Below are 11,928 nucleotides of genomic sequence, written 5' to 3'. Positions count from 1 at the left end.
ATCTGTTTCAGGGCTGTGGTTGCTAAGGAAACTGTCTTTTGGGGCTGCTTTTGGTAGCTAAGGGCAGGTGAGTTAGGGAGAGTATCTCTTGCAGTTTGTAAGTGCTAGAAGAGCATTGGCTATCTTCATTGTCTACCACTAGATGACACAGTGGAAGGATTGGAAAGGATATACAGTAACCGATGCGAAAGTGCCATTAATAATAATATAAACACTGGCCATTTGCAAGTGACCTTACTGTACTTTTTTGCACTGAATACTGTATAAAATAAATTACATAAAACATAAATTAAACTATACTATCCTCCCAATATGGTAGCTTGTGTATTTTATATATATATATATATATATATATATATATATATATATATATATATATATATATATATATATATATATATATATATATATATATATATATATGAATGAAGAGTTTGGTTCCAAAACGCTATAACTCCATTTTGATTAATTTGAGTAAAAAGGTGTTTTCTTTACCAAGAAAATGGCAAGATGAAAACCTTCAAACTTTCACATAGCATCTTTTGGTTATAAAAACATTAAAAATTCAAATCTACATTTTGATTACAAAAAGTTTATTATAAAAACCGAAAATGCAATAAATCCATGACACGTTTTTTTTTTCAAAATGCAATTAATCCATCAATATAAAAGTTATTTTTCATATTGAAAATACACAACAAAGTAAGTTGATTCACATATATGACAGCCTCTGAACTTTCTCAATACTAATCTTTTATACAGGCATTTGACTAAAAATACATTCAGTCGTCGCTCCCAAAATGAATTCAACGAGTCATCTTGTTAATGTTAAAAATTAATTATGTCTCTGTTTGTCATTACTGATTAAAGAGTATCTGGCGCTGCTGCATGGTTAAAATAAACACATTTACCGAATACAATGTTATTAAAAACCGGGATGGCAGGTGTATTCAGAGCGCCGCCATTACTGTTTACAGTGCGTGGAATGGTGTGCTGTGATTGGTTGAGCGGATATATCGCGTTCTGCAGAAAAAGGAGACTGGCGTTTGTCGTGTTTTGGAAAGAAAGGGAGAAAATATTACAGAATAACATGACGGAAATCACATTTTGCGCAAAATTATAAATGACTTTTCAATACCGACCAGTTACAATAATGATTTTGGCGGAAACTAAATTTTTTTTTTTTTAAAATGGCGTTTTGGAACCATTATTTAATTTAATATTTTTAACATTTCAAACTTTATAAATGAACAGTGTATTATAAATGAACATGAATTGATGAACAATAGTATATTTATAAATTAGCATTAGCCTAGATTGTTGTTTAGTGTTAATTTATGATGCCTGATGCATTGAATAATGTTTACTACCAAATTTGTGCATCACAGTAATGTAAAATTTGGTGTTGATAAATGTTTAATAATTATAAAAATATTGTCACAATGCTATGGAACCTTGTTTCCGCCACGGAATAAATTTTTTTTAAAAGATAATTGCAACTTTTTATCTCAGAATTTTTTCCTTTGAATTATGAGTTTATATCATGCAATTCTGACAAAAAAAAAAAAGTTAAAATTGTGAGAGAAAAAAAGTCGATTAAGATAAAAGGTCGCAATTACCTTTTTTTTTTTTTTTTTTTAATTCAGCGGCGGAAACAAGCTTCTTACTTTTCATGACCTGAAAATGTTCTTCCTTCTTTTTGTTGACTTATTCTGATGTAGAATCATTTCCCTCTTTCATCGGTCTGTTAATTCATCCCTTACGGCTTTACAAATGCTCCTAAAAAGAAAAGTAGCCCAAACACCACCCATTAAAATAATTAGGGTTAACATGAATCAACTGTAATGTTAATGCAGCAATGGCGGCTGTTAATTAAAGTCATTCTATCCAATAAAGAGAGAGAGAGAGGGATTAGCCCAGTGCTTTGGTAAGTAGGTTTGGCATTAATGCCATGTGCAGGGCTTTAACACTTCTCACATATTAACTCTCATACTTCCAGTGGCTTAACCTGCATGTGTTCAGACTCTGATCAGCTCTCCTCACATCTCTTCATCTCTATCCACAGTTAACGACTTCACAGTGATCAGGAAGAAGTTTAAGTGCCCATACTGCAGTTTTTCCGCCATGCACCAGTGCATCCTGAAGAGGCACATGCGCTCGCATACAGGCGAGAGGCCGTATCCCTGTGAGATCTGCGGGAAGAAGTTCACCAGGAGGGAGCACATGAAACGCCACACACTGGTGAGTGCAGTACTGTGCAGGCAGTACCAACAGGGGGCGGCAGTGAGTGCGGAGCAACTGTGTGTCTTTGCTGATAATAGTATACGGCACTGCAGACTGATTAAGATAACACTGGTTTAACAAAAAATGTACTGAATATTCCACAAAATAAAATGCTCTCTATTAAATATTACACATTTCGAAGCACATGGTTTAAGTTTTTTTTTTTTTTTTTTTTTTTTTTTTTTTTGAAAGACTGAACAGCATATGTGCTTTTTGTAAAGATGTTTGTGTGGGAGACATTCGAGTCTCTAGTGGGCCCCTATTAAATACAAGAATCTGCCATATCCCATAAACCCCTCTTATCTCAGTTCTTCTCTGCCCTTATTGCCAGGAGTCTTTTAACACCTCCTCTCCTTTTCTCTTTCTTAAAGCCTGCATTTACTGTATCATCTCATGGGAGGCACTCATAAACATGCTTTGGCACGTTCTTGGTCTCTGTGTGGCTAAGCGACGTGCCACAGAAATTAGCTCTGGATTTGAGCATATCAAAGGGCCTGTAATAGTGTGACATGATAACAGACAGCGCTGCTTCTGCTTAGCGCTGAAACATTTAACACCTAAACATTGCTTAATTCATGATCCGCAGCATGATGGATCACACCCGATATGCTACACCACCGCATGTTGTCACCGCTTCGTTATAATGTGGTAAAAAAATTCAAGGGTCTGTACAAGAGACTGTACTTGGCTGAAATGCTTCTTTTCTCCTGTGAAGCAAGCAATGACTGCGGATACACGGTTTGCTACTGTTCGAGATGATTTTGTAGACATGTTAGCACAGTATATGTATACATGTAACGCTAATAAAATGTACCATAAGTGATTGTACTACAGCAGAGCATGGCATCAGCAATGTCAAGGTCTTGAGTTTCACTCCCAAGGAATTCTCTTAACAATAAAATGTATACTTTGAATCCAACGTAAGCCGCTTTGGATAAAAGCCTCTTTCAAACGCCTAAATGTAAATGTGTTCAAAGCACTGATCTATATAAATTTACATTCTAAACTGCCAGCAGGCATTGAAGCCACCAGAAGTGTTTGAGCAGCCATATTAATATTCCCTACCAACAGAGGGCATCATTGACTTACAGCCAAAACGTTGACCTAAAAATCACCCGATTTGCAGGATTAGGTTTTAGGATATATGTATGTAAATTAATTGCTGCTTTAGACATTATCTGTAATGTTTATGGTCTTTTCGGGCAGGATGTTCAATATACAGAACTCCTTAAGATGGGTGTGTCTACTGCACACTGCCAACACAGGTAACTGAACTAACACAAAATAGATAGCTTTATATACATAATTATGCAGGAAATATTAAGCATGAACATATATCTGAGATTTTTAGCAGAAAATGATTGATTGATACATACTATATTGTTGTTATATTGCACTATATTGTATTAAAATCCAAGGTTTACCATGCATCATCTTGCTCGGGGCGACAGTATAAATGCTTGGAAATAAAGCTTCATGTCTTCAAATCCATACGTAATTTCTCTGATTAAGTTGTGAAGCTATTATTTCCTGATGTCTTTTTGTTGACCAACATCCTCAGACTCTTGGAGATCTTGGAAACCATTAAAAAGCTACAGGTCAGATCAAATTCTATGGCTTTTAACTATTTATGCAAATGAATTAAGTATTATTTGTATATATTGCTAATTATTCATTTACCCAACATTTAAGTCATTATCTTTACTGCTTCGAAATACATGCTGTTAATAAAAACACTGTTGAATCATTTACAGAATAAAAACAGTATTATAACAAAATTACATAACCACAGTAAATAGCTGTACATGACGAATTAAGTTGTATGTCCTTACAAAGCATAAATCTGTATTCTGAGTTTAGAAGAATCATTGTGACCTTTGTAATATAAATGCTGAGGTGTCTCCATCCGTCAGCTGATCTGATATTCGCTACTGTGATGAAGATGAACGTAACTTTTAATAAGCAGAAGAAATTCCAGACTTTAAACAAATGTTTAGGACATTTGCGTTGTAAGAATGTAAAAGGAACCTTCATATATAAAAAATGGCGACTCGTTAGGTCATGTTTTCTTTTTTTTTTTCTTTTTTTTTTTTAATCAGATAATTTTCTTAATTAAAATCAGATGATTTCCTATAAATTCAATAGAATGCTAGGGAATACCAATATTGCGGCACGGTGGCTTCACTTTTTATGATGTTATGAGCAATCCAGTCATTTATATAGATCAGTGCTTTAAAGCCATTATAAAGTGCAGATAAATTTTGGATAAAATGTACAATCTACATTAATGTGGCATGTTGCTAGGCAACTGTAAATAGTCTAATTGACTGCTGTATATCAATGATTCCCATCCAGGGTAACCTAAGACGTACTTGAGGGTTCTTGAGGGTACTGGGAAAGTTTTGTTTTGTGAACCTAAAAACACTTTCAAAAATTAAAATGACAACATAACTCAAAACAATATCAAACTGAATGCAGTTTAAAATAACAGATGAGAGGAAGCTACTTGAGTCTAAATAATGTATTTACACCAAATTGTTTTTAGTGTAGAAGTAATATAATATAATAATTGATTTGTATGGATTTTGGGTAAAAATCCTAGCCTGACTTCGTCATACTCATATTCTAGGCAGAATGTGAGTCTGATACTGCTCCATTGCACTTGAATTATGGGGCGTGTCTTAACCGAACCAGTAAAAAAAAAAAAACTCTGCACTCAATTGGATAGACCTACAACCAATCAGAGCAACGCAGTAAGTGACGTATGTTGAACTTGTACTTAAACTTTTGCCGAATCCCGTTGGAAGGACGGCAAACACATCTTTCCCATCGACAAATGCCTTGATTGCGGTTCTTTGTTCGTCTTTTAAAATTAATGCGCTGTCGATTTCTTTTATTACAGACGTGATAGCGGAATCTAAACATCTTACTTCTCCAGCTGCAGTCATCGTTGGTGAAAACCAATTCAACCCAAGCGCTCTTTGATGACGTGGGTGGTTACGTAACCGCAGATAGCCTGTCCATCATCGATTAAAGCCCGCCCTGGCAATTTGATTGGCTCGGCCTTCTGGGAGCCGAGCATAATTACTCCACAATGGATCGAGTCCAGACCGAACTTCCCGTCCAAAAAATGTTGTGGGCGGGGTTCGGGCTGGCACCCAGGCTATAAAAATCCATCATTCAACCATGCATTTCACATCATATCCATACACAGAGAATAGTAACTACACTCCTGAACAAAATCTTAAGACGGGGGGAAACATTACAAGAATTCACATTTTGCACTATTGGATCATAACCAGGTTGTAAGTACTGCTTCAAAATGCCAAAAAAAGAAACAGGAACAAGAGACAAAAAATAGAGATTAGGCAATTTATTGAAAACTGCATTTAAACTCAAACAGGCTGTTCATCAGCTGATCAAAAGTTTAAGACCATAGTCTTAAAAAGTTAAAATCTGCGCAAAAATAGGGCTTTCATGTCATTCTCTTTCAGGCTTCACACTGTCTTGATCTTCTGATGGCAAAGGCAAAAAGGCCTTCTGTCTTTGAACGTGGCAGGATTGTTGAGCACAAGCAAGGGCTCTCGCAATGCGCCATCACTACCGAGGTTGGACCCAGTAAGACAGTCATTGTACATTTCTTAAAAGATCCTAAGAGTTACAGGACAACAAATTCAAGTGGTAGACCCAAAAAGATTTCACCTGCACTGAGTTGGAGGATCCGACGAACTGTCCGTGAAGACACAGGCCGATCCTCGCCCCAAATTAAGGCCCTTACTGATGCTGACTGCAGCCCAATAACCATAAGACAGCTTCTGCGAGAGAAGGGCTTAAAGAACAAAAAATGTCTTCAAAGGCCATGTCTCCTCCCATGCCACAACCCTGCCCATTTGGAATTTGCAAGGGAGCACCAAACATGGGACATTGAAAGGTTGAATAAAGTTTTATTCACTGACGAGAAAAAAATGAACCTGGATGGTCCTGGTGGCTTTCAACACTACTGGCATGACAAGGAGATCCCACTGGAGATGTTTTCTATGCGGCACAGTGGAGGAGGCTCCATCATGATCTGGGGTGCTTTTTCCTTCAATGGAAAATGGAGTTTCAGGTTGTGCAGGGGCGTCAAATGGCGACTGGCTATGTGGACATGTTGCAGCGGGCATCCCTGTTGACTGATGGCCCTCGTCTGTGCGGTAATGACTGGGTCTTTCAACAGAACAACGCTGCAGTTCACAATGCCCACCTGACGAAGGTCTTCTCCCAGAGCTCTTTGGACCATTCTGTGTGTTCCCATGGTCTAAATCCCATTGAGAATGTTTGGGGATGGATGGCAAGGGAGGTTTACAGTTCCAGACCATGGATGCCCTTCGTGAAGCCATCTTCACCACATGGAGCAAAGTTCCTACCAGCCTCCTGGAAACAGTCACATCAAGCATGCCGAAATGAGTGTTTGAGGTGATCAACAAGAACAGTGGGGCTACTCAATACCGAGTCCTTTTTTGACACTTTTAGTTCTGTTGTGGGTTTTTTTTTGGGGGGGGGGGGGGGCTATGGTCTTAAACTTTTGATCAGCTGATGAACAGCCTGTTTGAGTTTAAATGCTGTTTTCAATAAATTGCATACTCTCTATTTTTTTGTCTCTTGTTCCTGTTTCTTCTCTTGGTATTTTGAAGCAGTACGTACAACCTGGTTATGATCCAGTAGCGTGAAATGCGAATACTTGTAAATGTTTCCCCCGGTCTTAATATTTTGTTAACTACAATTTATTTGTCCATCCGTTCTGATATCCTATATCTGTGTACACATTTGAACAGTTTGTCCCAGGAACTTTTTTTCCCCCAGACCTGTTACTGTATGCGTTTCCATCACGGTAGTACCATTAAGATTAGGCAAATTAGTCCGGTGACGTAGGACTGTGCGTGACTTTCCAGTTCCCGCTGGATTTCCTCCTCCACATATAAGCTTAATAAAGCCTGAACCCCATCGTCGGTCCAACGGTCGTATTTTTTAAACTCCATTGTTGATTCGAACAGCAAACAACTCTTACTGCACCGCAACAGACTTTTAAAAATGGTGGTCGAAATAAGTCATTGGTGAGTCAACCAATCAAAATGCTGCGTGAACTCAACCAGTCAGCATGTTCACTGCCCAAGTCCCACCCCCGAAAGTTCCTGATCTTTGAAAAAGTACTACCTCTCGAGCAGGGACTTTCTGAGGGGGAAATTTTTACAAGGAACTTCATTTAGACCCTGGTCCCTGCCATCTAAACACACCGAGTACCACCCTAAAGTCTGTAGTTCCTGGGTAAAGTTCCTGCGGTGGAAATGCAGCTATAGTGTAGCTTTAATATTACTGATTATGATAAATTATATCCAGTATAAATTGAGTTAAAAGAGAAACACATTTCTGGTCTCTGTTGATTAAGTTCAAGTGCTGAAGGAGCTGTGGGGTACAAAGGACAAAAAGGTTGGGAAACTATATTACTTGGTGAAATAATTATTCTTCACATATCAAACTATTTATTGAGCATTGGGGTGTTATATATTGCTGTTGCTTTGGCATGTCATGTTGAGCAAAAATTTCATTAACCAGAGTACCTGTATTAGCTGAACTTTGGCTGTGCATGCTTTACTGTTGTGGTTGTATAAATCCAGTGTGGTCACATGCAATTTTGACTTAACAAATAAAATTTGAGTGTTTCCCGATCTCAAAATAAGCCATCGGGCCCTATTTACACATTTTTAACAGTGTCCACCTGTGATCAGGGGCCAGTTGCATAAACAGCCTCAATGTTAAGACTGTGTTTTAGGAACTATTCTGAGCAACTAGCTGTTAGCCAAGTCTTACTTTTCAGATTCTTCTTGCAATCCAAACTACCTCATGACTTAAAAGAGAAATCCAAACCTTTGAATCTAAACCTTTGCGAATTCAAATTAGACCAATCTACCTCATGACTTAAAATAGAAAATTAGATGACTAACTTAGTATGCAACTATCCACAGATCACCTGAGATACGTCTTAAACAGGGTCACTGTAAGCCTCTCATATCTTATAGCTTTAACAAACAAATATTGTGCTGTGGTGTTATGATGGTACTGCCACAGTACTTTTTTGTAAAAGATATGAAATGCTGTCTCTTAACAATGCGTTATCACTCTTTCTCAGGTGCACAGTAAGGACAAGAAGTACGTTTGTAAAGTATGCAGTCGAGTCTTCATGTCGGCCGCCAGCGTGGGCATCAAACACGGCTCTCGCCGCCACGGCGTCTGCGCAGACTGCTCAGGTCGAGGCATGGCTGCCCTGCTGGACCAGAACGGCGAGGACGGCTCGCCAGAAGAGGAACTTTTGTATCCCGGTGACCACCGTTTCCCTGATGACACCGCCGACGGTGACGGGGAAGAGGAGATGATGGTGGAGGCCGAGCTGATGGGAGAAGGGGAAGGGGAGGAAGAGAACGGGAAATGGCGAGCTGGCTCAGGGATGTCGCAGCGAGACGACAGAGCAATAGACGATGGCAAAGAGGAAAGCGACTCGGCTCTGGAAGGAGACGTCAGAGCGGGAAGCGAGAAAGACTTCAGTTGGATCTCCTAGTCCAATGCCTGAATACCAGTCCAAGGTTGACCACCTGTTCCTGTAAGGAGATATGCTTAAGGTGAGGCAATCGGATCTCAGTATGTGGGAGGAGCCGGATACAGAGAGATCCTTGAGATGCCCACAGGGCTGCCAAAGGAGAGACAGTGGAGGGTCTTCTCGCCCCGACTCCATGTGCTTCTGACCCAGGCTTCAGTTTGTCTCCTTTCTTCCTTGAGGACCAAACGGGTTTCTGTGTATGTGTTTGCTATTTCTTCAGACAAAAGAGATTGTGTTGTCTTGGGAGATTGTCCAAAATCAGTACCATGCTTTGATGGGTCAGACAGAGAAAGTGTACGAAAGATGTGCTCTTGCCATATAGTCAGCCGCCACCAGGGGGCGCTGGCGAATCTATTGCGCAGCAGTTCACGTCAGAAGACTTGCACCAGTTTTTTTGGCACATTGTTGTTTTCTGCGAAGAGAAACCGCAACAGACTTGCACTTTAAACGTTGACTAGATTCCTATTGATTCCCTGTTTCTGTGGTTTACATTTTTATTCCAATTTAGATAGATGAATATGGTGACCGCACCTACCTTTAAGGATACGCAGTATGTCCTTATGACTGTTATATATGAACATTTGTGCTAGGTTTGCTAATTATAATGTATGCCTTGTAATGTTTTATTTGGTTGCAGTTTTCATTCCTGAACATTTATATCAAGGGGAAAATCATGTATATATATACATATAAGTGAGATGTTGATTTTGTGTTTTCAACAAAGAACGGTTGTGGGGAAGGTGGGTGAACACTATGCAGAAACGAATCTTTCTAGTTCTCAACAATCTTTCTCTCAATTATGGGAGAGAAAACTAGTCTTCAGCAATGGCAAAGGAGAGAGACTGGAGGAGAGAGAGTATACGAGTAGATTTAATATAATATTTCCTCATTATTTGCATTCCATGGTGGACACAGTCAGGGATGGGTTTGGTTTTATACAGAAGGTTTCCAGTGTGGCGTGTTTCTAAAAAAAAAAAAAAAAAAAAACCTGTATGCAAATGTGTGTATTTTGTAGGTTTGGTGTGTGGGGGGTGTTTAATGTCATTCAAAAGCCTTTACTGAAGTGATTTCAGACTCTCTCCTCTCGTCCCTCTTTTTACGTTCGACTTTTTCCTCGCGTTTCCTCGCAGCCTTGCCATTGTACTGTACTGAGTCTGCCTCTGAAATCTTAAAGCCGTGTGATGTGACAGGGAGATATCATGCCTTCCCACTAAATATTTATTGCTCTAACTTCTGGATTATTCAGAAATATGCATCGATTTCTTAATCAGTGAACCACAGCTTTCTGTTGTTATTAGTCCATTTGAAATGACGAAACACAAAGACGCTTTGTAATGAGACCATAGGGACTGATGTGTGCTGTAGTGAAATTGCTGTTCACTTATTGGGTTTAAATGGTTATTTATTTAGTTTGTGTGTGTGAGAGAGAGAGATTGTCTGGTCTTTTACACATCCTTACCATTCTGTTTGACACTGTGTGTGTGTGCGCGTGTGTGTGTGTGTGTGCGTGCGTGTGTGACCAGATTCATGAATGTCTTTTTATTCATTGTTTTAACAATCTGTGCCAGAATCTTTGACAATGGGAATAAAATGCTTTATTATGCTTTACTTACTATGATTAACAAATTTTAATTATTATGGTTACTGTTGATGTTGTAATTCTTATTGTTATTATCATTATAATTATTGTTATTATTATTATTATTATTAGTGCTGGAGGCTAAGCTTTATTATCTGTTTCGTTTTTATATTTCCTTTCTTGAAAAACAGTGTAAAACTTTCCAATCTTGCCTTTCTATGGACAGCAAGCCATGTGGCTTTCAGAAGTAATTATATTGTGCCAGTTCCATGCATTTCTGAGTGATATTTGAGATAATTTTTCCCTTATTATTCTATTTTATTTTATGAAGGATGAACCTTCTGAGAGCTTAACTTACTAAGTGTTGACAGAAAGGTATATACAGCACACGCTTCTATATTACTAACGTACACTAAGTAATGAATATTATACCAAAAAATAATAATCTTGTATACTTTGTATACATTTAGTGCTTTTGTTTCGATTTGGTGTACAGGTGCAAAGCTTTGATCAAACAGTGATTTGCTTGGTTGATTTCATTTTTTCCCCTCTACTTTGAGAAAGCACAGATAATGGTGTTATGTTATGAAGGGCCACTAGAAAGTACATTTTAAAGAAGAATCGCAGCTTTAATTCTGTTGCCCTTGGAAACATGCTCAAGTTTTAATGAATGTGCTCTACTGTATTCCATCATCCTGTATCTGAATTTTAAAGGCTGGCCACTGTCATGTGGAATCATGGGAAATGTATGCTTGGCAAAGAGAATTTGTACAAGCTTTAGACCTCAAATGTCACTGGCCCAAGTGCCAGGCACAGTTGCTATCCAAATCCCTCCCAACGATTGGACATTTAGCTTTTTCCTGTTTGTTTAATTTGTGTTCTTTACCTTTAATTGAAATAAAATCTGTTGGAATTTAAAGAGAAAATGGATCATGTTATTTGAATCCATCACCAATTGAGTGAATGTGCGTTGTATTTAAGGATGGTAAGGATTCACAATCAGGTAACTTCTACAGACTACATACTAAAACAGCAATGTGCCTCCATGTTCTTGCCCTTCAAGTGTACAAGAAGTGCCCCAGTCTGGGGTTATTTTTTCCCAAACAGGTTTTGCCCATGCTTACCATTTTATATAGATGTCAGATGTGTACATTCTGCCAATATTGGTGCACAATATAGTGTTTCTTGCTTTGTGTTCTAGATATGTTTAGCTGTCTTTCTGTTAAACCAAATCTTCTTGCTACAACCTAAGAACAGCTTGTTTGCAATCACGTGGTTCTGATGACGCACAAAATTCAGTTGGAGGGCAGGAAGTAAAGAAACAGAATGGAAGACAGAGGAAAGTCTGTACTGTAGCGGTTTAGACACCATTTCAAAAAATAGATATAAACAGAAAATCACCACATATGTTGGGCGTGATCCTTATGTTATGAAG

At 38.4% G+C, this 11,928-nt stretch overlaps 1 protein-coding gene across 1 annotated transcript in view; it reads left to right on the top strand.

The window, feature by feature from the left end:
* zbtb46 (zinc finger and BTB domain containing 46) overlaps nt 1-11,412 on the top strand; it is a 144,408-nt gene extending 132,996 nt beyond the window's left edge. The window contains exons 4-5 of the mRNA XM_048178276.1: nt 2,066-2,241; nt 8,450-11,412. Coding sequence (XP_048034233.1) covers nt 2,066-2,241; nt 8,450-8,875 — 602 coding nt within the window. The 3' untranslated portion in view covers nt 8,876-11,412. The remainder of the gene's footprint in view (nt 1-2,065; nt 2,242-8,449) is intronic.
* The last annotated feature ends 516 nt before the right edge of the window (nt 11,413-11,928 follow it).

The sequence above is a fragment of the Megalobrama amblycephala genome, linkage group LG24 (assembly GCF_018812025.1).
Source record: "Megalobrama amblycephala isolate DHTTF-2021 linkage group LG24, ASM1881202v1, whole genome shotgun sequence".
Lineage (NCBI taxonomy): Eukaryota > Metazoa > Chordata > Actinopteri > Cypriniformes > Xenocyprididae > Megalobrama > Megalobrama amblycephala.
This window is presented reverse-complemented; position numbering and strand designations above follow the sequence as displayed.